This window comes from Gobius niger (genome assembly GCF_951799975.1).
Source record: "Gobius niger genome assembly, chromosome: 16".
Taxonomy (NCBI): Eukaryota; Metazoa; Chordata; class Actinopteri; order Gobiiformes; family Gobiidae; genus Gobius; species Gobius niger.
Window position 1 is genome coordinate 9,768,461 of NC_136867.1, and position 27,985 is coordinate 9,796,445.

Genomic DNA, 27,985 nt, shown 5'->3' on the forward strand with positions numbered 1-27,985 from the left:
CAGAGTCGTGCCCGGCGCCTGAGCATCAGCGCAGGGAGGACTCTGTGCAGCTGCGGTGCCGTGTGATGAAGAGTCCTGTGTTTTCGGCGGAGCGCGAGTTGCGGTGCAGAGCCAGCGCCGGAGCAGGAGTAGGGTGACATGTGCTGATCGCAGCCCGGGCCCGGTCACATGTTGTGGGGATGGTTAAGGCGGAACAGCTCCCTGAACAGACGTCTGTGTAGCAGCCTTGTTCTGTGCACTTCATTAGGACCTGCTGACACGCTGGGGATTCCCGCCTCAGCAGCATGCCCCATAAGAGCAAGAAGGACAAGGACAAGGTAAACTTCTCCTGGACTCTCCTCTCTCATGGTAGTGTGGTGTTTACGAGCCTTTTAGCATGCATTACATCTAGTTTGGCAAAGTTCATATCTTTGTTTTGCATTTTGTTTAGGAGTCCTCCAAGTCTGGAAGATCCAAGAAATCCAGCAAGAATGGGCCCACAGACCAAGATGTAAGTTGCGCATGCCTTCTTATTGAATTGCATGAGATTCTGATACATGTTTATTGCTTATTGGACTTAATTCGCCAGTAGTGTCCTGATCTCCTGACTTTTTATGAACTTTCTTGAAAAGTGCTATTGAATAACAGTTGTTTCCTGTTGTGCCATGTGCTTATGTAGGGCTTTTGAACAATCAAAATAGACAAAATATTTTTCTTTTGGCGTGAAGTGAGTACTACACTAATATTATGAAATAGCCTTGTCCATCTAAAGTGTAGATGGATGGATGGATGGATGGATGGATGGATGGCTGGATGGATGGATGGATGGATGGATGGATGGATGGATGGATGGATGGATGGATGGATGGATGGATGGATGGATGGACGGACGGGTGGATGGACGGACGGACGGACGGGTGGATGGACGGGTGGACGGACTCACTTTTCAACATGGCTACACTACTTCTTCATGTACTTTTGCAACTTTAATGAGGCTGTTTTGTACTTTTTAATTCAGTGCTCTCTCTCATGTGACAGGCCCAGAATGATCTCATGACTTTGTTTTTTGTTTTGTTTCTTCCCCTAAAGTACAACACACATCGATCCCAGGTCTGCCTATGTGCTCTGCTAGGATTGTGAGGATAATGCGAGCCATTGTTGTAGCTATTTGAGCTATTTGTGTTATTGGGACATGGGGAGATATTTAGCCAACAAGATGTTATCTGAAATGAGAATATGAAGTACCAAGTTTGACGCAAGCCCAAATGCTATATAAAAAGCTGAAACCAAGCAAATAGTTAATTGTCAAGTCAGTTCAGGTACATTGTAATGGTAACACACACTTGTTTGTGCCATTCCCCTACACAAATGTATATGGAAAAATATATATATGACACTTATGCACAGATATTTGATTGAGACAACAAAAGAAAGTCTTACATTCATCTTCCATCATGATTGAATAGAGTCTTGGATTCTATACTTACAGACACTTCCCCCTCGCTCCTCCAATTGGACAGTCTCAGAGTGATTGACGGGGATCCAACGAATTACAGCAAATTGGTTACAACAACCCATAGGAATAGGAAAGGATCATTAGGATTGAGGCCCCATTGCCAGACCCTCTCCCTACAGGGGTGGCGGGTTGTCCAATGTGGCTTTTGCGAGTGAGTAAGATCCTAAGATCCCAGGGGCGATCCTTCTCCCTGACAGATTGTTGAGGTGGGTCCAGTAAATCCAGATGGGATATTGAAGTCTTCTTGATGACCCCTTGGGAAGGGACGATTGTATACGAAGAGACCTCCCACTACCTCACAATACTTCTAATGCAAAACAAATCGAAAATCCAGTTGGGGATAATTTTCTCTTAATATTAATTTCTTTCTTCTCTGCACTCCATGTCCACAACTGTTCAAAGACTACTTACTTTGGACTTTTTCCACTAAACTTTTCAGCACAGTCAATAGTTTTTGCTCGCTCTTCCGTAAAAATAATGCAAACAATTCTGATGATTTTCAAAGAATATCCAGACAATTATATAAAAGAAAATAATATTTTTTCTGCATGTTGCCCACTCCTAGATGACTATTATTGTCAGATATCTATCAACATGAGAAGATAAGATAGTGATGATTTTTGTCAATATTGCAAGTGTGGTACTGTACAGCCCAGATTGTCTGACTCCTGGCCCTGCTTGTTTGTCCCATTGACAGCTTTATCAGTCCTCTCCCTGCTCCAGCCTTGTGTCCATCAATGCCCCTGTACTGTACACCACTCAATGCTATCAAGTTGCCTCTCACAACAACCTGATCTGATTCGGAAAGCAACCTGAGCCTAAGCGTGACACCCTCCTCCCTGCCTCCCTCCTTCCCTCATCCCGCTCTGAGCTCGGGAGAGATGGGGGGTAAAGTGAACCCTGTCCCGTCCTGTGTGTACTCTGGGGGCAGTGAACTACCTGGGCTCTGGTACTGGGACTCATGCCTCTCGTTTTGCAGGGGAAGAAGGTGCCGCCGGCCGCCCAGCTGCTCAGGATGAAGCAGCCGGGGTCACACTCGGCCATGAAGCGTGAGAAGAGGTTCAGCACTTCCTCCTTCCCCCTGAGTGCGAACAGAGAGCTGCAGAAACTCACCCCCATCGTAGGTATGTGCAATGGTCACGACCAAATATCCACCCTCACACACCCCGAGCATACCTAGGGGACACCCCTAGGCTGCCCAGTGGACACATCGCATACAGTCATGTCTACCAACTGCTATAGCAATGGTTCCCAAAGTGGGACTTCCTGGGGGGGCCCAAAAGAGTGTCTGCTACAGGAACTCTGTATGCATGTGTCTGTAGATATTACTTTGAGTCAGTTTTAGGGCGTTTTCACTTTTAGGACATCACAATTTTAAAACAACCACATGCAACTTACTACACATTATTCATCATTTATGTTTGTTTATATGTGCTTTGTTCCCCATTTTCTTAAGTAAGTGAATGAATGATCCCTAAATGAAAATAGGCCATAGATCTGTCAGTGACATCACTTCTTTTACATATAAATAAACAAGAAACCACCCTCCTATTTCAAAAGACATAAATCAACCACAAATTAAAATTAATATGTTAGTGTGACAGTGTTTGGCCCAAGTGTGTAAACTTGTGCTGCCCTCTATTGGTCCCAGGGGCGTCGGACTGGGGGGGTATAGGGTACTGTGTACCCAGGGCCCAGAGCAGGGTGGGGGCCCATAAAAAGTGCTGCAAAAAGCGTTCTGTATTGTACTTTCTAAGTTTCCTCATAATTTATACTATAAGAATTGAACACAACCGGGCTGAAATACAATGGTTGCTAGACAGAATTTTGCACAAACAATAATGATGGATGAATTTAAAAATGTGCCAAATGGTTCAGCTGGCTTCAAATATGGTGCGAGACTAAATGAGGCTGAAGCCCTTGAGCTTTTTTGTTCATGAGACAACATATAGTATAAGATTTCTTTTTTGCAAAATAGCATTTTAATGCCTACTTTAAAGTCACACATGTGTTATTCCCAGCACAAATATCCCATGTCCCTGGTGCAGTCGTCCTGTTTAATGTGGTCTGCTAATAATTATGCATGCAGAATATTCCACCACCAATTTAAATATCTATATCACTACTGAGATTGAAGATTATCCAATTTCTGTACCTGAAGCCAATCCAGATGAAATTTCAAGTCAAACATCGAGTGCACAACAAACAAAAACAAAACAATGAACTATGTATCCAGGACTAATCTAGATTTTTAGGTCGCTGTATATAATAAAGTTATAATAGAAAATAAATCAACTGCACTGTCAAACCACTGTTATGTGGTTAAAGAACAAGAAATATGAGGGGGGTCCAAAAAGATCGTTTGTACCTAGGGCCCAGAATTTGGTGCTACGCCCCTGGTCCTGACTGAATTCATGATCATTATTGGACTCTATTCACTGTGAAAACTGTGGAGCGCTGCTACCTCATTAATATGCATGATGTTGGTAATTAATATGCATGATGTCATCAAAAGTATCAATATCGGAATCAAGAGTATCAGTATCATATTGTCCCGCAAAATATTGTGATATATTGCAAAATCTATATATTGCCACACGCGTAGTTTTCACAGAGGCTCTGTAGTTAGAGAGCAGCACTTTTGAACACAACTGCAGCAGTTTGAGCCGATCTAAACAGCCGCTCCAAGTCAGGCTGAAACAGGTGATCTCGGGGCGGCCTGTGCCGCACCATGAGGCGGAGCGTGTGTGGGTTGAAGGCGGCCGACCTCGGGCCGAACTAGTCTCGTGTTCATGCCTCTTTTGCGAGAAGAAAGAATAAATATACGCACTGCATGAGGCTAAATGCTCAACTTTATATCATCAAGGTACGTCTCTCTTCTGCCCCATTCCCTTCCTGCTACGCAGTAAAGCTTCTCTCTCCTCACCTCACATGTTAGCGTCACAGTATTTCATCACGAGAGAGAAGAGTGACCATAGTGTAGCATCAGGGAAGTGTCAGCACATTGGCAGGTTGATGCCTGTTGTCATGGGAGTAAAGTTAGTTGAACAGCTGATCATTGTTAGTGGCTGATGGTGTGGGCGTGTGTGAACACGGACCCACAGTTATTGTTTTGAAACATGTTTATAGAGGTTCATGAGAGAAAACAGAGTATAGTCTCCAGTGAGATTTTCTGATAAAGAAGTGGGAAAAGACACTCTTGATTTTAGAAATGTGTCTAAAGGTGGAGTGTCGTAAACTTAAAGCCCACAGAAGTACAGGTTCTGCTGCTGGGATAACTCTGACCTCTGCCCTGTGTTTATGAAATGCCTGTTGACCTCTCAGTAGCTTTGCATGTTGCGGCTACGCGGATGAAGGGAATTATATAAAGAATTCATAGGCTCAGTGGATCCTTAGAAGCACCTTTTTAACCTTGAGGTTCGTCTTGTTACATAATTTATAGAGACTGGCCATCAGCTTCATCCCGAATGCAAATGATGCGCAATCAGCTGTATCTCCAGCCGCTTTGGAGGACTCCCAACGTCAGAGCTCAGACCGAGGAGGTTTACTTTGATATCGTTTTAGCTCATGTAAATCTACAGACAATGCTGCTCCCAACAAACATGGCGGATTTTGGCCGAAACATTCAGATACCATTGGAGCCCAAATCTGTTTCTCCGTGAATGAGTGATGTCCAAACCTATAAACTTGGAATGGTAACGAAGCAAATGTTGATCAAACTTGATTTTGTTTCAAATGTATTTTTTTTAGAATTGAAAACAAATCCATACGACTTTTACTAGTCTGATTGATGAGGTGTTTCCCAATAAATCTCAGCTTAAAACAATAAATGAAGGCACTCAACTGTAACACAAAAGAGTTTCCATTTTATTTCAAGTTCAAACTCCAAACCGTGAGCCTTTTCTGCCACAGGAGACTGTAGACCTGTCGCCGATGATTTAATTATGTTTTGATTTGCACAGCACTATACACTAGGGATGCAACAATCTGATACTGGTATCGGCTATTGCAGCCGATACTGGAAAACACACGTTGTCGGGTATCAATTCCAAATATGCGATACTGAACCGATACCTGTTTTTGCTCTCACCGTTTTACAAATGAAACTTTCACCAACTTAATCTAGGTGAATATGCTGATTCAATCGCTGAATCACTCTTGCTTTTTTCCCTCAAGTAATACAATAACATTGGCCTCTGTTGAAGGTCTCAGTGAATAACTCATATAACACATTTAGTTGAAATGATCAGATTAATGTTGTTTATGTGACCTAAGAGTTAATAGGTCATGTAGCCAAGGATATGTAGAAAAGCCCCGTGATCTGGTTGTTTTTCCATTATCATTTATTCATAGAAAACCCCTTGATCACATCTGTCAAATGTCCCGTTTTGGCCGGGAAACTAACGTATTTTGACCCGTCCTGGAGCTTGATTGGGCTGGTGAGACGACTGGCAGCTGTAACATCTCATTTGCTAGATAAGACAAGAAAGACTTTATTGATCACTTGTTACAAAAAAAGAGGACCATTTGATTTTTAACTCAAAGCAGCTACTTTGAGAGAAAGTCTCTTAGTATCGGTTGTTATTGGATATTGATATCGGTATTGGAAGTGAAAAAGCTGGATTGGTGCATCTGTATTTGACACCTTCTAACTACAGGATTTATTAGATAATAATTGATCAATAATATTACTGGAGATAGGGCACTGCGGTCGCCCTCTGGTCCTGACAGCTTGGCCCATCAAACGCAGAGGACAAATTTCCCTTTCGGGTAAAGCCTACCTTAATTAATTTTATTTGTTATGTTGTCTGATTCGATTCATCTTGCAATTGGCAACCAGTTGATCACGTTGGTGACGCTGAACGTTGCTGCTGTGTCGTGTCCTCATTGAATCGGTCAGAGCATATATTGGACTGTGAGGTTGAGGTTTGAACATTTACATCAATCTTTCATGGCTTCTTTGTTTACACTCGGCATTACAGACAGGATCTGGCCTAAGTGCTTTCCTGTAAGCCACACTCGCGCTCTGGTTTGCTCTCATACACTCGTGACAACATGCGCTGTCGGCTGCACACGTGCCAACAGCATTAATATAATGTACCGCTCATAATGTGAATCTTCATCATCGTTTAGAGGCTGCTGGGCCATTCCTCTGGTCAGGCGTGAATCTGTTTATTTACTATTGTATGATAGCACAACATACCATTTCAAAGTAGGAGCTCTTGGAAGACACATACTGTTAATGACTTTGTAAAGCTAAGTGCTTATGGGCCATATCATCAAAGTGACCAAGTCTAAGAGAATAGTGACATTTTTTACCTATTAAGTGATAAATCGAACACAGCAAGAAGGTTGGGTGTTTTTAATCTGTAACACCCATATTGTTACATATTACATACTGTATACGTGAAAAGCACTTCTAAAATTTAGATCTCTGGCATCAAAAGTGATAGATACTTCTGCTTCTTTTATTCACCAGAAAATAGTTCAGTCAGAGCTTTAAAATTAGCCCTCCCACAACTTCCTCGGCCTCAGTTTGCGCACCTATTTTATATACCACATGCACAGACTAGAGTCTACAAGTTACTCTAGGTGCAGCAAAAAAAGACTGTGTAGTATACAGTATAGCAAGCATATAATATATATTTTTAAAAAGTCCATGTACACAATGGAGAGCTGCGGAGAGAGGGAAGAGAGACTTCCTGACAGCCACATCTGACTTAAATGTCATCTTTGAAATCTCACATCACCAACAGGTGCTCGACCACTGAAGTGAACATGAAAAGGGAACTAGCCTCTACATTTACACAGATGTGTTTAATCAGACAAATTTACAATCCAGACTGGATATTGTGAGATCATGAGTTTTTATCAACAAGGAATCACATGCTTTCAGAAAATATTTGAAGACATCTCTGCTTTTACAGCTAGACCAAAGAGAGACATTTGAAAAAGGCATTTATTACCTCTTCAATATCTGCAGTTTTTATGATCTTTGATTAGATCTCGATTAGTCATTGAGTCCATAACAAAGTTACATCATTAAACTCAGCTTTATCATTGACCTGTTTGGTAATAGCGGAGTATCCATTTAGTCTAGTACACTTTGTGTACACTCCCTTGTGGTGTTTTGTGAATGAGCTGTTGTTTTATAAGAGAAGAGTGAACAATGCGTGTGACAGGATGTGATCATTACCGGACTAATAATCTGCACGTTTTAACTCAGTGGGGCACAAATGCATATTTGATGACTGTGGTGAAACATTTAGTGACAGGCTTGTGTTACAGCAGTCCTTTGTGTGTCAGACTGTGCTGCCATCTTCAGGACCGACAGGGAAGCGCCGCTTTGAAGCCCTGACACGCTCTCTAAAATGATTTTTGTTTGGCTCAGTGACAGTTTGTGTTAATATTGTAATGGAGGCCTGGCTTGAATTCTGTGGTAAACTTTGCCTTGTGACTGTCAAAATGCAGACGTTTTGACTAATATGTGTAATTACTGGGCTTGTTCACTTGAATCAAAAACTGGCATGAAGTCTAAAGTTTCCTCTGTCATCACAAAATAACCAAGGCGAGTGGTCCTAATATTTCACTCCTGTTGGTTATTTTTCTCAAAACAAAAGCACAACATTGAACCACGTGTATAAACTCCTGCTCTTCATTACTGACATCAAACTTTCTGAAAAAGTGACATGATGTTAGTAAAATGGCAGCGAAATGTCAAGTTCAGCCCCGTCCTTTTGTTTTTAACAGGCATTAAGCACAAAACTGCTTCATTTTGGATGGAAGGGGGCTGTTCAAACATGGTTGGTTAGATATTGAAAGTTTGATTGTGTTTGGCTGCGACCGTCCCAGAACGTCGTGAGGAGGACAGTTAGTGAGGAGTTAGTGGCGCTCTGGTTGTCATGGCGCTGGAATGTAACGTGGCACTTGAGGAGACCTTGGTCTCAGAAAGCTAAAGAAAGGAACTTTGAACTTGGGCCCTTCCGCCTCCCACTTAATTACTTACAGTCTTAGTGGCAAAATATTTGAGTGGGTTTTCTGAAGAGTTTCGTGAAAGCCGGCGCCGGTGACATGTCCTCTTCCCCTGTTGTCGCACCTGACAGTGACTCATGAGGCTCAAGTGGTCTATTCATGTCAGGAACACTGTGTGAAGGCCCTGAATACAAACTGTAGTTCACACATATTGGAAGGCTGCTGTTAGTGTGGTAATATGTCATGTCTCTGCGTAGGACAAATTATAGTGTGTCCACTGCATGATTCTTGTAGTAGTTTTAGTACTTCAAGGAAACAGACGATAGTATATGTAATGTCCAACAGTCGACCTCCACCTGTAAGTGTTGTGTGTCATAAATGAAGTTATTTGTCTCCCTTGTGGATCTTGTGGTGGAGATGTTGTGTGGAGGAGAAAAGCTGCACCTCGCGGGGTGAATGTGCTTCTGTGTGTCCTGTGATAAATCACATGCAGGAGGTGGGGGCCCGGGGCTTTGTCTGCGTGTGTGTGAGGGGGTTATTCTTAAGAATATAAGGCTATAGTTCAGATGACTGCAGGACTGGACCATTCGCTTCACCATAACACTGTATCGGCTGTACTCCAGGTTGTTATTAGTTGAGTGTCTTTAATTGGAGTCACTGCTGAGCGTCTGCCCTCCTAATATTCTGGCTTCTTGTTCTCATTTCCTGTTTACTTCTATTTCCAAATTTTCAATACAGCAAATGTGCCTCTCAGAGCGTGCGTAGCCCTTTCTTAATGCCGTGCTGTTTTTTTTTGCATTTGAACTGTGTAACAGTAGAAAAGTTGGCAGAGCACCCAGCTGTGTCTAACTTTTGCACTCACAGACAGGATGTTGCCGCATCAAAGTACATACTCTGCATACTCAGCCTTCTGCGGGGAAAATGCAAAATATATTCCTCTTTTGATTATTTAAACCAACATCTGTTTATTGTGATTGTTTGTACAAATGTTTGAAAAAAACATAGGAAGAAATTATTTCGGTATCTGTCGCTTAACTAAATAAATCATTGCATTAAACTTCCTCCTGGTTCACCACAAAGCTTAGAATTTTGTCCACATTGCCCTTGCTGATACAACCTTCTGACCAGGAAAACACCCTCCATGGTATAGTTAAATGGCAGTTTCTGTAGAAATACTCCTCCTATGATACCCTCTGTTTCGGATCTTATCTGTCTGAATGCATAGATTACCTCCTCAGCTCTCCATTGTCCTGGAGATTACAGAAAACCCCTTCTAATGTAATGTCTCCTCTGTAGTTTCACCTCAAGCTGATCTGAGATCTGCAGAAGGCTCCTTGCTCCTCACAGCCCTGCCAGAGCTCAGGCGCGGGGCGGGGCCAGCACTGAAATTCCAAAGCGGATCCCTCCCCCTTACACCCGCTTCCGCCCAATCACCGCCCTGCTCTCCGCGCAGCCCTCTCTCCCATTGCTCCAGAGCTGGCCTCCCCCGGCCCAATCGCGGCGCTCGGTGCCTGCTGACATCACTAACTAGCCCCGTTCCCTCCAGCAGCAGAGAGCTTCATTTTCTGCCCTGCTTTTGTGCTAAAATGGCTGGCCTCTCGTCCTGAGCTGGATCGCCTTTCCCCGGGGTTGAGATTTAGATGTTGACATGCAATAAGCTCGGAGACAGGATGGTTATGGACGCACCCAATTCCAACGGGCCTTTTCAGCCGGTGGCGCTTATGCACTTCAGAGGTAGGCGCACACACACACACACACACACACACAAATGATCTTCCTGTATTGTCCGGGGGAGCGGAGGAGCAAGGGCTATGAGCTGCTATGCTTCGTTTACATTTCATCATTCAGGAGCTCGCCGTGTGCGGCTTCTGCGCTGCTTTCTGGCTGGAGCCGTCAGGAGGAGGGTGGCAAATGCTTCACAGTGAGGAGCGTGTGTGTAGAGAACGGCAGCTACATGTATTTAGGAAAAAAAATCAGGTTTTACTAGCTAGCTGCTGAGCGCCCATCCCCCCGCCAAGCTTGTGATGTCAAAGGAAGTGATGTCATTGCACAGGGAAAGCTCTGCTGGGTGCTTTTTTTTTTTGCCTTTTGCCTGCATTTGTTTACATGTCCACAAGCGTTTTGTGACTGTAGGTGAGGGTTAAAAGTGCAAATGGGGAAATTTGCCCGGAATTGTATATGGTAAAACATGCAAGGAGCCCTTACTGTTCCAAGGCAAAGTCGATGGAAAAATGTCGACCATGGACTGTGCACTGAATCCCCTTGAATTTACAAATAGTTTCTGAGGATATCTTGTATTTTGATAACATTGTGGATAGGCTCAGTAGTTACCAAGACATTCACACAATCTCTTCCTAAGAATCCTGGTCTGTCCCTTACCTCAGTCTCAAACTAAAGGTTCTTTAGAACCTGAAAATGTCCACTCCCAATATGTTTTCCATGCCAGCTCTCTGTCTATGTTATTGCTATAATATTTCCTCCTTTCTGATCTTTATACTGTGATCATGGTATACAATTCTGTCTATTCTAATCTGGAGCGATATTATAATGATTCTTTAATATCTTAGTGTTGTCTGTGTTGAATTTCTAATCATGATGAAAATACATTCATGAGATTTTTGGCATCATACTGCCACATATATAACCCAAGTAAAAAAATGGCTCACTGTACTGTGTTTAGGTAAGATTATTCTCCATTATCCAAATACAACAGCGCTTCTTAACTGCATTTAAACCCAATATTCTGATATCTGTGAGTTCAGTGGCGGCGCCTCTCCAAATCATTCTAAACATCTTGACGTCCTTGTAACTCGACTGGTCTGATCACTTCTCCACACTACTGTACACACGTCGTACTTGGACAAAAAGCACAGTCAGGGTGCTTCTCTGCATGTTAAGCCCAGTGACTGTGTGATGTGAACCGCGTGTTGACAGGCTCAGCTCAGGCCCTCGGCACTTTATCGATCCCTCGTATTGAGCCGCAGCCGACTGACTGACTGACAGCTCCAATAACCAGCAGTCACTTTCCCCTTTTCTGTGTGACTGCAACTCGCCGCCTTTTTCTGTTTTTGTCCAGGTTCAGCTGTGGTTAAACGCAGTGATGATTTTCACCCATTGTGCCTTGTGGGATTGTAAATGTACATTTAAAAGAAACAAAAAAGTCAAATTGTAATTAACGGTTTCACACAGTCAATTTGAATATACATTTTCCATTGTGGCGTGACCTTACTTTGAAGTGACCACAAATAGCCCACACAGTATACACATGAGTATACAGAATAATAATAATAATAAAAAGTGAAGGATTGCATACAGTATATAAAAAAAAGACTAGTTTAGAGTATCCAGTCTTTCAGGACATGGAGTGTAAGCATGTGGTGCAATCCTCAGGGGCTGGCTATGGATACTGTTGTTGTGCCCTTGGGCCAAACATCCATCGACTTTGCTGACCGTGCGATTGAAATGTAACTGTGAGGGGTGAGGACGCGTCGCACCAGAAATGTCTAAAAAATATGACCGTATTATCCGGATTATAAGTCGCACCTTTTTTCATAGTTTGGCTGGAGGTGCAACTTCTACTCAGGTGCGACTTATACATCAGATTATGTAATTTCACATGTTGGGGTGGGAGCTCTAGAAAGAAAGTTTGGAGTGAGTGACACTTGTGAGGGACTGGCGAAAAGTGGAGTTTACTCTTACAGCAATGAAGAAAAGAAAAAATCTAATGGCGGGCTAAAAGCTAGCTGGCCACAGCGAGAGGAACGAGTTTGCAAATGAGAGCTTGAACAACGTGATGCCGGGAGAGGCTTTTCAATGGTGCAGTTACGCCTCCATGCCCAGGTAGTTACCAAGGCTGGTGCGACTTATACTCCGGAGCGACTTCTAGTCCGGAATAAATACGGTACATAAAGAGGAATTGATTGTTTCCCGCACTCAATGAATGTGTCTCGGTAAAATAATTCAAATGTCACCATCAAGGGCACATTTTGACATATTGGAACCATCAACGAATGTATTATTATTATTGTTTTATTATTATTATTATTATTATTATTATTATTATTATTATTATTATTATTATTATTATTATTATTATTATTATTATTATTATTATTATTATTTGGTAGGTAGATTCCATTGAGGATATTCTAAATACAGGTTTTCATCCACTTAACCTCATGATGCAGCTGACTTGGCACTTTTAATCACTCACATTGTTTCATTATTTAACCTCCTTTATGTTCTTTAATCTCTTTAACCCCCACCTGAACCGAGCACATTTTCTCCAAGTTTGGCTTCACCCAAATGTAAAAGCTTCTTGGAAAAAAGTGTCAAAATAGCAACAAAAATGAGCAGAGAACGGGGATGAAAACGCAATGAAAGTGTGACGACAAAGTGACAGAAATGTGTGACGAAAAGGCAACATAAAAACACCACAAAAAAAGCGACGAATATGCGCCAAAAAAGCCACATGAGCGCAACAAAACAAGCAATGAAAAGAAAGAAAGAATTTTTTAAGTACTACTATCAAAGACCAAAAACGGTTCATCCGAGAATCTCTCCGAGTTGACTTTGTGACTGAAAGACGTCAAACTGTAGACACTGTTTCTCTAGATGTTGTTCCCATTTCGTTTATGACATGGAAGCGTTGAAGAGGCTGATGAGAGTGACAAGGGAAAGGTGAGCCGAGGGTTTTTTATCTTCTAGCAGACATTATTATATATGAATGCAGTCAGACTAGTTTGAACATCAACATAAACGCGCTCGCTCTGTCTGGCCATGAAAGAAACCAGTGCCCTTTGTTTACCTCCATCCAACAAAAGGACTTCAGAATGTGTTTCAAAGTGACTGCTGGTGCCACCTGCTGCTCCTGTACGGTCAGAAGATTGAGAACTATTGTAGCTTCCTGGGTTGGAACAGCTGATAATGGAAGAATTGGTCTCTTTTGCTGGTTAACGGGTCTGCCAGATCAACTGAAATAAAATAGAATTCGCAATATGAGCGGTCGCAATTACAAATCGCTGCAGTTATTTTTGGAGTATAAAGTCCACTGTAAAAGAACGAATATCCGAATAGTCCTAATTTAGACGGTCATATGAACATCAACAATGTTACTGCTTCTGTACATGTGTAAAATGTACACTGAACTGAATCTTGATCTGAAAAATGAATCACTGCCACAAGAAAATTGCCAGTAGAAATGGTGCCGCGCTCCTATTAATCGTGATGCTGGTCTGCGGTCCCGTCAGCCTGTAGCCCATCTCAGAGGTCAGTATTATTAGACGTTTCTTTTTTTTCCTTTTTTATCTCTGTGGGATAAGGCTCTCTTTGTTTTTGTCTGCGCCTTTAACTCTCGCATTAATACGAGTCACATTGTGCTTCATCAGGGTTAGAAGCTCCGCTCCGCTCGGCCCCTGTTACACAAGCCGCCGCCGCCGGGTATTTTCGAACCGCACCGAAAGTTTAGAGCGCACACAGCCACTCAGACGGACTTATGTAACGGGAGCGAGGGAAGGTACCACCACTCCGACCCCTGACCCCTGAACCCCAGCTGAGGCGAACGCACACTGCTGCATAGGTTAGTGCAGCAGAGTAAGTGCGCGTGAGGGGAACTGAAGAGTTCCCATGTAGTTAACAAAGAAAGGGCTGCCTTTTTTATTTATATATAATAAATGTATTTAGTTACTTTCATTGTTCTGCTTTTGTTGGAGTATTTAGAAGCCTAAAAATTGACTTTGCAAAACTGAATAGAATTATTAATTTAGTGGGTTATCCCATCTACAGGGGAAACTTGGAAAATTAGAATATCGTGAGAAAGTTGATTTGTTTCATACAACTTAAAATGTGGAACTAATATATGATATAGACTCATTACATGCAAAGCGGCATATGTCAAGCCTTTGTTATAATTTTGATGATTATGGCTTGCAGTCCATTTTCAAAATGTTGTTGAGTATGTTTTGTTTGGGGGTTTTACAAGTTGTGAGCCATAATTATCAAAATGATGACAAAAAAGGCTTGACATATCTCACTTTGCATGATGACTTTGGCTCACAGCTTGTAAAAACCCAAACTCAAAATCTCAGAAGATTAGAATATTGTGAAAAGGGACTATATTGTAGCTCAAAATGTCACCCTTTCATCAGCTAGTTCATCCAAAACATCTGCAAATGATCTCTCAGTCTGGTTCAGTAGAATTTACCATCATGGGGAAGACTACTGACCTGAAAGTTGTGCAGAAAACCATCATTGAAAAGGTAATAACAAAAGAAGTTGGATGTTATCAAAGCACATTAAAGGAATAGGCCACTGTTTTTACATACAGAGATATGTTTTTACCCTAACCCTGTCTGGTCTTTGTGCGTGCGCTTGGTGTTGTTCGCATTTACGCATTTAGCCTTTCACAGCAAAGGTATAGCTCGAACCTGAGGTGGCGTTCGAAGCTACAGAGCTGTTCCACGTTTTCCTTATTTAAATACAGTTACGTGAAACGTTACACGATCCAAGTCTAGTTACACAAAATTAAACATGTCGATTTTCTAAGTGGATAAAAAGTGGCACTGTTTTGTGGGGCGTAATAACATCTGGAGCACTTCGAAGTCCGCGCAGTAATATCGTCGAAGTTCTCCAGGTGTTATTACGCTTCACAATATAGAAAATGTATTGAAAATGTTGCTTCATTTTGTGTAACTAGACTTGGATCTTGTAACGTTTCACGAAACTGTACTTAAATCGGGAAAACGTGGAACAGCTTGGAAGGGGAAAGACTAAATGATCATCAAAATTACAACAACGGCTTGACATATGTCACTTTGCATGTAATGAGTCTATATCATATATTAGTTTCACATTTTAAGTTGTATTACAGAAAAACGATATTGTAATTTTCCGAGTTTCACCTGGATAGCACACACGGACAGCCCATTGAAAAAACAGTAGCTTATAATAACCATAATAACCATCACATCTCAAATGAAAACCGGTGTAAGTCATAGGAATCTGCCAGAAGCATATTTTTTCTACCTAAAACTAGGTTAACTTATAGTATTAACCTAATATTTTGTGAGGTTCTTAGAAAGCATAGTATAGCGTTATAACTTTCTCAGGGGCAAGTAGTTACTCAAGTACATATACCCGAGTAACTTCTTAAAAGTTATTGTACCCTTAGAGTAGTTTTACCATAAGTACGTTTTACTTCTACTTGAGTAATAATATAATTTCTGTACTCTCGTGTCAAAAACAATGTTACTCGTTCCACAGTCTTTTAAGTTGCAAATGAAGTAGATGTAGTGTTTGTTGTGTTTCATGTTCTTTATTCTCCAGAACAAATCATTTTGTCTATACTCACAATACTCAAGTAGCTTTTTCCCCATGTATTTTTTTTTACTCTTACTTGAGTTATTCTTTTGGTCACTACTTTTTACTTCCTCTCAAGTAAAATTATTTCAAAATCTGCACTGTGGGTGAGGTGTCTTGCCCAAGAACACAATAACAGTTGCTTTCAATGTTTACCAATGTCATCAAAAACTCTCGGTCAGAACTGCTACCCTGTGCCATCTCTGTGGGTTAAACCAGTGCAACAGTGAGCGTCAGAGGGGAATTGAGAACAATCGATACGCTGGGATATCCAGCTCCCGGCCTGCGGCGCCCTGTTCCTCACGTAATGGTGTCACACTGGGATTAGAAGCGTATAGATGTCGTAAATAGACTCGATGGGCACAAACACTGCTCTGTGCGCTGTAGGCTGGCACAGCGGGTAAACCCTCACACACTGCTCAATGAGTTTGGCGCGTGTTCGAGATGTGCGACATGCAGTGTTTGACTTGTGGTAGGGCTGTGCAGGTGAATGGGGGGAAAACAGAAACGGGAGTAAACGAAAAACAGCGGGCCAAGTTCTTGCTGGAACTGTATGTAGTAAATCCTTGAGCTAGGTAGTCCCGAGCAGTGTCTATACTGCAACGCTTCACTACGCGCTCCTCTCTGACGGTGTGGGCTTGAGCGGGTTGTGAAAGTGGGCCATGCCTGCCTCTGGTTTGCACGCCGCGGTGTTTCTCGTTGCAGCTTCTTCCCCTTGAACCCTGCGCCGCTTCATTCATCATAATCACGCTCCCCCCCCCCCCCCCCCCCCCCCCCGGTCGGCCTTATTTGGTTATGTGGTGATTGAAGCGCCGGCAGAGAATGGACTGGAAGAGGACGAGCCGCCATGTTGTTTGGTTTGTGCGGAGCGGGGGCCGCGTGCACATCTGATCTATGACATTGATCCTGATTAAGTCGAGTCTGTCCGTGTTATTCATGTCGCAGCCCGCAGCCGCTGCTAATTATAAGGTTCGGCAGCTGTGTGGTGGCAGGCCGTTAATGTTGCTTTGGGTGGATTTCGTGTTGCAACGTATTTATCCGCTTCACAATCGAACCGTTAGCCTTTCAGGTTTTGGGGATGTTGTGTGAGCCAGGCCAGATCTTACCGCTGCACACTGCTCCATCAAAACTTAGCCGTTCTGGATTTCAGTGGTACTCCTCTTGTTAAAGACACTGAAAAGACACGTGTATTTGTTGGAATTTAATTATGTCTCTTTCAGTATAAGCAGGACAGACCTTAAAAGAATTAAGGTCTGAAATGAATGCTGCTGTGAGTCAAACCTGTGCTGGGCTCATGTCCTGTCCCACGTCTCTCCTCTGCATTTCCGCATGGCTTACATTGTACGAGTGTCAGCCCCCGCAGTGCGCCACATTCAAATGTCTACTGAAAACTTGCTCATCTGACACCACAGACTTCTGGTGTGCCTAAAACCATCAGCGGTGCTTGCAGATTTAGTTTTAGTCATGTTCAGGGCCATACCGATGGGGAGCCAAAGGTGTACACTGTCGTTGAGAATGAATGGGTGACTGGTTCCTTGCTGTAAAGCGCTTTGGGCCTGATGAAGGTAGAAAAACGTATATGTGCATCAAAATGCGGCCGGAAAACTGCATTTATTCTCACCATTTTGACAATTATTTAGATCCATAAAGTTGCTATATTTATTACTCTGATATAATACATGTGCTACATTTATGACACTAATGACGCGCCAGAATCCTACGCCTCCAACTTTATTGATGTGCAAAATCTCCTGCCTTTCTCCACTAATGACACTCCGTACATTTTCCCACCATGCCATGTGTAAACACAGATGGCAGCTGACCAGTTGACCCTAGTAATATATCATTCTCATAGACTGACTATTGAAAGCAGAACTAAGTAACTTGGCTTATAAAATCCTTTCCATAGTCCCTCTGGGGGTAATACACACACTAATGGAATCACGAAGAAGAAGCTAACAGGCTAATGGGCAAAGCTAACTGCGGGCTAGCGCCACTTAAACAGTATTTACAGCCAAGTTTGAGTTTTAAAAAAAACTCCATTGTGTAATTGGATGAACAATATCCCTCTCTTCCTTTGTCTTCTCTGTCAGCGTAGTATTTACTCTCACAGACAATTAATGAGTAAAAAAATGCAACGTACTACGACCCCTGCAGTGGCGCTTATGGCCTCTAGGGGCATGAGTTACTTAGTTCTGCTTTGAAGACGAGTGGGAAATAACTCTAAATAATTGAATTAATCACATGCCTGTGTTGACTTGCAGTTTTGCACAAAATAAATCCACTGCTTTGGGATTCTGTGTGTGTTTAGCTCAGCCCTGTTGTAGATCCACCGGAACGTTACTGTATGTGTCTGCAGCTTTTATCAGATGAAACCAGCCAGCCTGGTTTTCTGGATGCCTCCCCTGTCCAAACATATTTGGTGATCTGGTTAAACTAACTGGCTGTTAAGTTAGTGAATGATTTTGAATTTGCCATTTTATTGGTAAAGCGAATGTACCTCACTCCCCGCTGTTACATTCCTTGAACAGTCGAGTAATAGGAGACCATGCATGTTCCGTTACAGCAGCAGCCTGTTCAGTGTGGGTCTGAAGAGCTTTAATAATTAAATATATCTATACTATAATAAAGCAAAATCCGCACGGCAAGTTGCATGATACTAGAGCCTGATGTCAATCACGGCTTTACAGCTATTGTGAGACAATGCATTGCAATTTTATGATTAATTATTGATGTCCTGAATGAAAGGAGAAGCCGTGAAATCATTTAGTTACTTTATGCTGACGCTGAGAAATCATTTTCTCGAAAGTGGATAGAGGTCTCATGAAGCATCGCTGTTACTGAAACATTTTTTACATGAATCCTTATGTTGAATGCACATTTAGAATCCACAATCACAAAGCTTCAACGCAAATAATGCATTAAAGTCTCAAAATGACATGGCTCAGGCAGTCCATAGTTTTTCTCCTTTCAGCTTATTCACCCAGATCCTCCCAAATCTCTCTCCCTCTTTTTTCAGCCTCAGCAGCTCTGGCCTCCGCTTGGTCTACATCTACCGTCACTGTCACCCACATCACCTCAAGTCTTTCACTTCTTACATTTACCGCTGGAGTTGACCAAATCTGAGGAACACCTCTTGCAAACTGCAGATGACACATTCTCGGATTCTGTTAAATGATAAAGCCCCTGCCATTATACCCTCAGATCTAGATATCATTACACATCAAGTTAACAGTACCGAGCAGTATTTATCGCCGCTGCATCCTTTCACGTGAGTCCAAACGAATAACTTGTGTAATTGTCTGTGTGTAGATGTGGCGCCAGCCGAGCAGGAGAAGCTGTTCATCCAGAAGCTGCGGCAATGCTGCGTGCTGTTCGACTTCCTGTCCGACCCGCTCAGCGACCTCAAGTGGAAGGAGGTCAAGCGGGCGGCGCTCAGCGAGATGGTGGAGTACATCACCCACAACCGCAACGTCATCACCGAGCCCATCTACCCGGAGGTCGTGCACATGGTCAGTACAGCCCCACGAGCACCACTTCTGAACTTTGCATATGCCGAAAGGACACCGATATAATGCTAGACTGACTTTTTGTCGCCATGTTTGTGTTTTTGGTTCCTATGCTAATCCAAGCCTTCTGTGATCAATAATGACTCGTAATGAATATTAGAGGCATTGACGAAAGGGCGGCCAAACATGAGGCTTCATAAATTAGCTCCTCTTCCAAATGTTTTATGTGGTTACTTTGGTTACCAAGCTTTGTTAGAGTCCTGCTGATAGTAGCAGAACGTTCGGTATCGCTGGCTGGTTAGTTTATGTTTTGATTTTACTCTTAACTTCTGGTGTAACAAAACAACCTGGAATGTTCCCCATTGTGGCTTTAAGTTAGAATGTGTATGTGTGCTATGTATGACACTCAGTTCCATGTGCAGTAATGGTCTGTGTGATTACTACTCGGTGTGGGTCACCTTATGGATGTACCACTAATAGCTTTATCAGAGTATCACAATAGTCGCACTGTATAGGCCTGGAATTCACCTCATGGAAAACAGTCCATTGCTCTGGTTCAGTCTGACCAACATAAGAAAAATCAGTTATTAAACACTTTATGTTTTGGAATAATGACAATTGCACTAGATGCTGGCAAACGACAAGCAGCAATGTTGTACTGTGATTATGTTTAAACCTTGATTAAACTGGACTATGACACTTCGGATAGTGTTTCATGATGCATCTCCTACTTTGACCTTTTCCCATTGACAGAAAGCTTAAGGCTACGTTCAGACTGCAATCCAAAGTGTCTAATCTACCCGTGTGCGACCTGTATCTGATCTTTTCATAACTGTGTGAATTATACAGAGGCATTTTTCTTTCCTTCAAATACAACCCAGGCATCTTGTGTGTGTGTGTGGTCCTAAATCTGATGTGTACGACCTTTTGCAAAACCATTAATATACTGTTACTGCCTCACAAAAGGCCACAACTATTAAAGGAACAGGCCATCGTTTTTACACACTGAGATATGTTGTTTCCTGAGCTTAGACGAGTTGATCCGTACCTGTCTGGTTTTTGTGCGTGCCCGTGGAAGAGCGTGGTAGCTTCCGACTTCACCCCCGTTTGGAGCTATAGGAATACATTGGGAGAGGCTAAATGCTAACATCTTTGGCCGTTTTGCGTGACTGAGGGCACGCACAAAGACCAGACAGGTATGCATCACCTCGTCTAAGCTCAGGCAAGAACATATCTGAGTACTTTAAAATGGTGGCCTGTTCCTTAAAAAAAAAAAAAAAAGTCTTTCTTCCCTCGTAAAACGCTGCGTATGACACCGGCCTCTCCTCTGCACGCGGATCACTTTGGAGATGCGTTTCTTCAGACAAGCGGTCACATCCAAGTGGCGTTAAATTAGAAATGTGACGACTCTGCAACAAAAAGAAACATCAGAATTGAGCGATAAGACCTGCCGTTTGAACGTAGCCTAAGTGCGAGAGGCCACCTGCGCTGTCCCATGACCGACCCGACAGGAGCAGCCCCACAGCGCAGTCACATGGAGAGAGCGGGAACAGAACACACTGACAGTATTGTCGACTCAAGTCCTCAGGCCGTCACAGAGGACAGACTTAACCCTAGAACAAAACTATATTTAACAAACCCCCTTTTTAGCCTGCAGTAGAAACTTCCCCAAATCAAAGGAACTGTATATTATATATGCAACTTATTATTTGTAACATCAAAATTGACTGTTCCAGAGAAAATTATTTACGGTAATGACTTTCTATCTATCTCGCTGTAAGTAATTGTCTCTTAAATGAATTGGTTGAACATGGAAGTCATTCTAAACCACTTTTACCTGCAGTTTGCTGTGAACATGTTCCGGACGCTTCCGCCTTCGTCCAACCCGACCGGAGCAGAGTTCGACCCGGAGGAGGACGAGCCCACGCTGGAGGCTGCATGGCCACATCTCCAGGTGACCGACTGCCTTGCATTCAGGAAAATATTCAGTTGGGATTGTGATTCAGTACAAAGAGGAGATGGGACAGGTGATAGTCAAAAACAAACTTCATGCCGAGTAACTGAAGTCGAGCTGCCTTGTACCTTGTGCATGGGAAATTATGTTGCGAGAACCCACATCTTCCAGCTCCAGTTAAAACTGACTATTGCATTTTTGTCTCACACTGAGCATCTGTACAAAAACATTTTTAAAGCAGTCTGGTTGTGAGTGGGATTTGTTTCCACATATTTTTTTTATTAACATATTTTTTTCCCCCCCATCTGTGTTGCAGCTCGTCTATGAATTTTTCCTTAGGTTTTTAGAATCGCCCGATTTCCAGCCCAACATAGCAAAGAAATATATCGACCAGAAGTTTGTTATGCAGGTAAGCGCCGCAGACTCTATGACTGACGATGTGTCCGATCAGTTGTGAAACATGACGTTGACGCTGTTGCTGCTCTGGGTCCTGCAGCTGCTAGAACTGTTCGACAGCGAAGACCCCAGAGAGAGAGACTTCCTCAAAACCACGCTCCACCGCATCTACGGGAAGTTCCTGGGGCTGCGGGCTTACATCAGGAAACAGATCAATAATATTTTCTATAGGTGAGTCCCAATTCCTGTTTGGGTTATGGCCTCTGAAGACTTCATTCTTTTAAGATAGATAGATAGATACTGTATGTTCTATACTATTTTACAAGGGAAGAAAAAGTTAAGCCTATACAATAAGAAATCCCTGTGTATCCCTTTAGGTTTATCTACGAAACAGAGCATCACAACGGTATAGCAGAGCTGCTGGAGATACTGGGGAGGTAAGGCTTTTGTCCTATAAGCTCCACATGGCATCGCCTCATCCTAATCTTTTATAGATGAAGGACTTTTCATGGACTTAACCTCACTTCTTCTAATCTGTCTCTGTGGCGCAGTATAATAAATGGATTTGCCTTACCACTAAAAGAAGAGCACAAGATATTTCTGTTGAAGGTTCTATTGCCTCTGCACAAAGTCAAATCACTCAGTGTCTACCATCCACAGGTAAATCCCACTACGTTAGCCAGAAATGAAGCGTGTTTCTGATCTGCGGGTCTGATCAGTTCATTGTGTGTGTGTTGCAGTTGGCCTACTGCGTCGTGCAGTTTCTGGAAAAGGACAGCACTCTGACCGAGCCGGTACGTCGCTTTCTTGCTTGAATGTTGTAGGAAAGAATATTTTTTTCCCTTCCTTTACTGAAGTAATATTAGGCCCTAGTCATGGTTGTGAATTTGATCAAGTATCTGTGAGTTTATTTAATTTTTTGCCCTAAAACAGATCTTGTCGTCTAGGCAGAGAGACAATTACAACTTTTTCAATGACAAATATTATTTAATCTTTTCCAGACAATGTAAATCTAAATAGTCTGGAATTTATGGTACATAAAAAAAAAAACCACAGTCTGAAAACTAATTCTTGAAACCTGATTTACATTCAAAAGTGCATGAAAAATCCCCCCCCCAAAAACATAAGACAAAGTACTATTGAATTAAAAACGATGACGTCCACTCTGCCTCTGTCTTAATCCGCTCTATTGAAACAAAAACAAACGCTGAATGCACTGTGCAGGTGGTGATGGCTCTGCTCAAGTACTGGCCGAAGACCCACAGTCCTAAAGAGGTGATGTTCCTGAACGAGCTGGAGGAGATCCTGGATGTGATCGAGCCCTCGGAGTTCGTAAAGGTGCAGGAGCCTCTCTTCAGACAGCTGGCCAAGTGTGTGTCCAGCCCGCACTTCCAGGTACCACCCGTCTCCAACCCGCTCCATCCACCCACCCGCCATATGCCCCGCTCCAGTCACCGACCTGCTCATGCAAAAAAAATAATAATAACACTCCGCAGCACCTTGGATTTACATATCCAGTGTTTCAGATTATTTCTTATCCATGAGATTGTGACGTTAGATTTCGGTGCTGCTACGTCTCGATGTCCAAAGTGTTTTACTTCATGCTTCATCCTTGTTGTTTAGGTGGCAGAGAGAGCCCTGTACTACTGGAACAACGAGTACATCATGAGTCTGATCAGTGACAACGCAGCCAAGATCCTGCCCATCATGTTCCCGGCGCTGTACCGCAACTCCAAGACCCACTGGAACAAGTGAGGCCACCCTGCATCAGCCACACACTCACTATCACACTTCAAGCAGCTTTAAAGAGACTGGATGCAAGTTGGACATTTTTATACTCACCACTGCCACCTCAGGTCTTACGCGTAACTGCAGTTTCTATTAAACTCGTGCATGACGGCACTTTGGACCCGAATTAACACCTTTTTGAGTGACAGTGCAGGATTTTAGAGGCAGTTGTGGTGAATAGTTCTGGGCTCATTCTACACATTAGGACATGGCTGAAACATGTAAGGGGAGGAAAATGCTTAATTTTAACATTTTTAAACTCTGTATAGTGCTTTTAACACACACATGGTCATCTTTACAATGTGGATCTATGGTGCCAAATGATGTTTACTCTACTATAAGAAATTCATTTGATTACCACACCTTTAAAGCAGCTAAAACACTTCCATATTCCAGGAACGTTTCTCATAAGTTAACATATCTCAAAAAGTTCATACGAATTGTACCAAACCGTTGCGTGTTTCAACGTGGCCGGTGCTCTAGAACCTCCACAGCTCTTGAATGTTTGTCATTTCTCCGCCCCTGTGCCCAGGACCATCCACGGCCTGATCTACAACGCTCTGAAGCTCTTCATGGAGATGAACCAGAAGCTGTTTGACGACTGCACGCAGCAGTTCAGAGCCGAGAAAAACAAGTGAGAACAAGAGCTCCACAGTCCAGGCTTTAGACATGTTCGAGCTGATCCGTTTAGTGATGAACCCCCTCTGTGTTTGTGTGTGTGTGTGCTCCACAGAGAGAAGGCGAAATCGAAAGAACGCGAGGAGGCTTGGATTAAGATCGAAAACCTTGCCAAATCCAATCCACAGGTGAGCCGCCCTCTGCTGTCGTCGTAGGCTTGCATCGTGACACTCAAACTGTTCTTTGTGACGCAGAATAGGTTGCCTTCATGTGACATGTTGTTGTCAATTAAAATGACTTTTTGAGAACAATCCCCTGCTCTATTTCCCCTTCCCAACATCTGCAGTTATGGCAACAGATTCTCTCAAATGTCGTGAACGCAACCTACTGTCAAAGATGTCTCTGAATCTGTCGATGAGGGGAAAGGCAGAAGTCATTTACCATCACATTATACAGTTTATTTTGTACAATGATTTTGCAACAATCTAAATATTATAAGATACAGAAAAAAGAAATCCCAAGGCAGGCTGAGTGCCCTAGTTGAATGAATATACTGTCAGTTTCCCACAGTCGTCCATTCGCAGAGTGAATTTGTGCTTGCAGTCGGTTCTTCTTTGCATGCCACTCAATGCTCTTCTCCACCTTGTGTTCTGTTTCCCTTTCTGTTCACATAGTTCTCTTTGTATGTTGATTCCTCTGACCTCAATAGTCCAGTAGCAATGGAGACGGATGTCCCGTTGATAGAAGATGTTCAGAGGTTAAAAAAGACAGTTGAGGAGGGCGCCACTCAGGTAAACCTGCCTTCTCTCTGTCCTCTTTCACAGTACTGCCAGCTATAGGCTCCAAAGTTCAATACAGTTGGTCCTACCCCCTTTTGGTTTTGCACTTTGTTTCAGTTCAGTAAACCGTTGTTGTTAGAACAGACCTGGTGACTAAAGACCAATGTGGCCTTGGACTGAACACTGGAATCACATCCTTCTGTGTGCTTTTGTCCTCTTGCATGTTATCAGTTATTTGACCATGTATTTCATTGAAGTTCACTTTATAGTTTTTTGTCTGACATAATTTGACAAATCCTCCTTTCATTCTCAACTTGTTAATCACCATTTACACTCACTACGAATTCTGCAGGGCATCATTGTGTCTAGATTGTAACTTCTTGCAGTCTGCTGCTTAAACTGGGTTAGAGTCATGATTACATTGATATTGTAGTTTGAAATAATAACTCCGCTGTTAGCTGCATAGGCTGCCTTCTGTCATGACCGAGAACATCACATCTTGGTCTCTTCCACAAGGAAGCGTGAAAAGTGATTTTCACTTACCATCGACATACTGTCCAGAACATACGAGTTTGCAGCTGCCTGTGTAGGAGAACAGTTCAGAGATGGCTTCCAAATTTAGCATCGTCCATACATGCAGTGCAAAGACCATTGTTGCACTTAAGCATCCAATCCGTAAGTGTAAAATGGACACAACACAAAGCCTCTGGGGCTTCAGTATTGGTTTATGTGATGAGCTGTGTTGTGTGAACATTTCTAACTCTTGCTCCGTGTGCTCAGCTGCATCTGGAGCAGAGGAAAGAGCGGCCTATGGTGCGGCGGAAGTCCGAGCTGCCTCAGGATATCTACACCACGAAAGCCTTGGAGTCCCACCGCAGAGCTGAAGAAATGCTGACCACCCACGACGGACTCTAGGTGGCGCTGCCTCTTGTGTGATGCCCCTCCCACATCCGACAGCCATGAACTCTGTGTCGCCGCGGTTACGCCGTGATGGTGGCCTGGCTCCGCCCCCGTTCCGCCCTCTTTAGTTCATGTCATTCCTGCAGTTCCTCAGACTTTCTCAGGTTTTGTTCTGTTGGAGAAGAGGCTTGTCTATGTCTTTTAGCCCTCGCCATTTTCACTGTGTGGTTTGCGCCGATGTTCACCTCTGACAGGAGCTGTTCACATGACAGTCGGGTCCTGCAAACAGGAAAATGCTTCAGTTTTTTAGAGAGCATTCATCTGTGGCAGTGTTTTGAATAGATGTCATATGGACTATAGCACAAAAGTGAAATCTCCGAACACACTGGAGTATCCTTTTTATAAATGGATAAGGCATGCTGGCAAACTGGAGTGTTATATGAGGATTTACTACTTTTAAAGCTACTTACAAAGGTTATAAGTTAAGCTATCTTAAATTACACAGTGTGTATGCTTTTTACTAAAAGTAGCCATTTATTAAAATTGGCATGTTAATGGTTTCCTATTTACATGAGCCCGGAAATGTAGTTTTGTAGGCTATATTGTTGACGTAGGAACGTTTTACATTTGATCTTTAAACCAGTGTGTCAGGGCAGGAACAGTGGGTAACTGCCATGCAGCACCCAGGCACCAGACCCAGAGCCAGGATCTCAGGAGTAATGAGCGCGAGGATGCTTGTTGCACATTGTGAGTGTATGGGGGAAACCCTCCCACACTCGGGGAGAACATGCAAACTCGGCACAATTTAAAACAATAAGCATAAAACATTTGGAGAAGATACACATTCTCATTGTTTATGTTAAAATAACATACAAACATTGCTGGACCCATAGTTGTGTAAACAGCTTCTTTTACTACACCATTACTGTAAATGAGGAACCTGAGAACACCACGTGGCTGGTTCCATTGTTCCCTCTTCCTTTGCATCGGATCAACTCTGAATTCCAGACCTGACTGACTGGCTCACTGTCCCAAACCCTGTGCCCTGCTTCTGTGTGACAGGGAACAGTCTGCCCCGCACACTGTCAGAGACAGCCCTGGGACAGTGCCAAGGTGGTTGGGCTGATTTCGCTCTGGACTCCTGCCTTGGTTGGGGTTGTATTTTTCTCATTTGTGTCTGCACACTGAGGCCTGACTGTTCTTAGCCTGGTCTGACGCCGGTGAGGAGAAAACGTCCAGTGGACCTCTCAAACACCTTCGGCTTGGTTTGTGCCATATGTTGCTACTTTTCTGTGCTTGCTTCCTTCATTCTGTTGGCAATTTAGCAAAAATGGACCAGAAAGACAGTTTAAACAATGGTACTCTGGCTCTTCTCCTAATGGAAGCTTCGGCAACAGTTTGATATTATTATGAATAATGAGGCTGCCTAAAAACTGGAGGAATATATATTTTAAGATGCATACGTTGTCATGTTTGTGTGAATTTAGTGTTGCAAGCTCTGTTTGTTTTTGTCTTACCTGCAGCTTCTGATGGTAAAGCTTCATGGAGAGAAAAAAAAAAGCTATTTTAATTCAACTGATTGTGCGACAGTCACAGAACCGTTAATTTTCCCGTTGTTCCTGTCAGTAGTACCATTGTTTGAAGTGCGCTGGTCTGCACTCCTGTATTGTGTGTTGTCCTGGAGCTTGGTGTGGATGGGTTTCTCCCGGTGGGTCCGCACTCTGAACTGACAGACTGCTCCCTGCCTCAGAAGCAGGTGCTGAGAACAAACTGATGCTCCTGTATTAAAACTGTATTTGCTTGAATGCAAAAGCTGTAAATGAAGAACCATGTTAAACATGTACTTAAGCCCAGAGGAATGCCATCGCTGACTTCTGTTGTAGACTCCATTGCATTTAGAAAACAGTCTTGCTTGCTGAGAGAGATGTTTTATGGATTTTATGAGTAAGAGCTGTGTGAGATGATTTTTGTGCTGACTATTCATCCGTGTTGCGATGACTTCAGTGATGGCTTGTGCTCACTGCAGCCTCTTTTACTTTTAACATATTATTTCCAAAAAATAACTTAAAGTGTCCTTTTGTATGTGACCTGTACTATACGATTCATTTAATATTGTATATATGATTTACCTCGTTTCATGTAGTGTTATATATCTAGATTAATTTTGTACAAATTGTCCCTCTGTACAGAATAAAACATCAATAGCAAGAAAAACAAC

General features: G+C 42.9%; 1 protein-coding gene across 5 annotated transcripts; it reads left to right on the top strand.

The window, feature by feature from the left end:
- On the top strand, nucleotides 1–27,979 carry LOC306975937 (serine/threonine-protein phosphatase 2A 56 kDa regulatory subunit gamma isoform; the record flags this gene model as incomplete). Of its 5 annotated transcripts, XM_079573754.1 has the most annotated exons (16): nucleotides 1–317; nucleotides 431–490; nucleotides 2,475–2,619; nucleotides 19,136–19,335; nucleotides 21,176–21,286; nucleotides 21,603–21,695; nucleotides 21,783–21,913; nucleotides 22,060–22,119; nucleotides 22,234–22,342; nucleotides 22,423–22,476; nucleotides 22,907–23,077; nucleotides 23,306–23,433; nucleotides 24,003–24,104; nucleotides 24,204–24,276; nucleotides 24,763–24,879; nucleotides 25,648–27,979. In XM_079573754.1, exons 1-16 carry the CDS (start codon nucleotides 285–287, stop codon nucleotides 25,780–25,782), a joined length of 1,722 nt encoding a protein of 573 aa, XP_079429880.1. In that variant the 5' UTR covers nucleotides 1–284. The 5 variants fall into 5 exon arrangements, with proteins under 5 accessions (XP_079429880.1, XP_079429881.1, XP_079429882.1 ...); XM_079573755.1 differs by lacking the exon at nucleotides 24,763–24,879 and having other exon boundaries at nucleotides 5–317; nucleotides 25,648–27,977; XM_079573756.1 differs by lacking the exons at nucleotides 1–317; nucleotides 431–490; nucleotides 2,475–2,619 and adding an exon at nucleotides 9,974–10,201 and having other exon boundaries at nucleotides 25,648–27,978.
- Nucleotides 27,980–27,985: the final 6 nt, after the last annotated feature.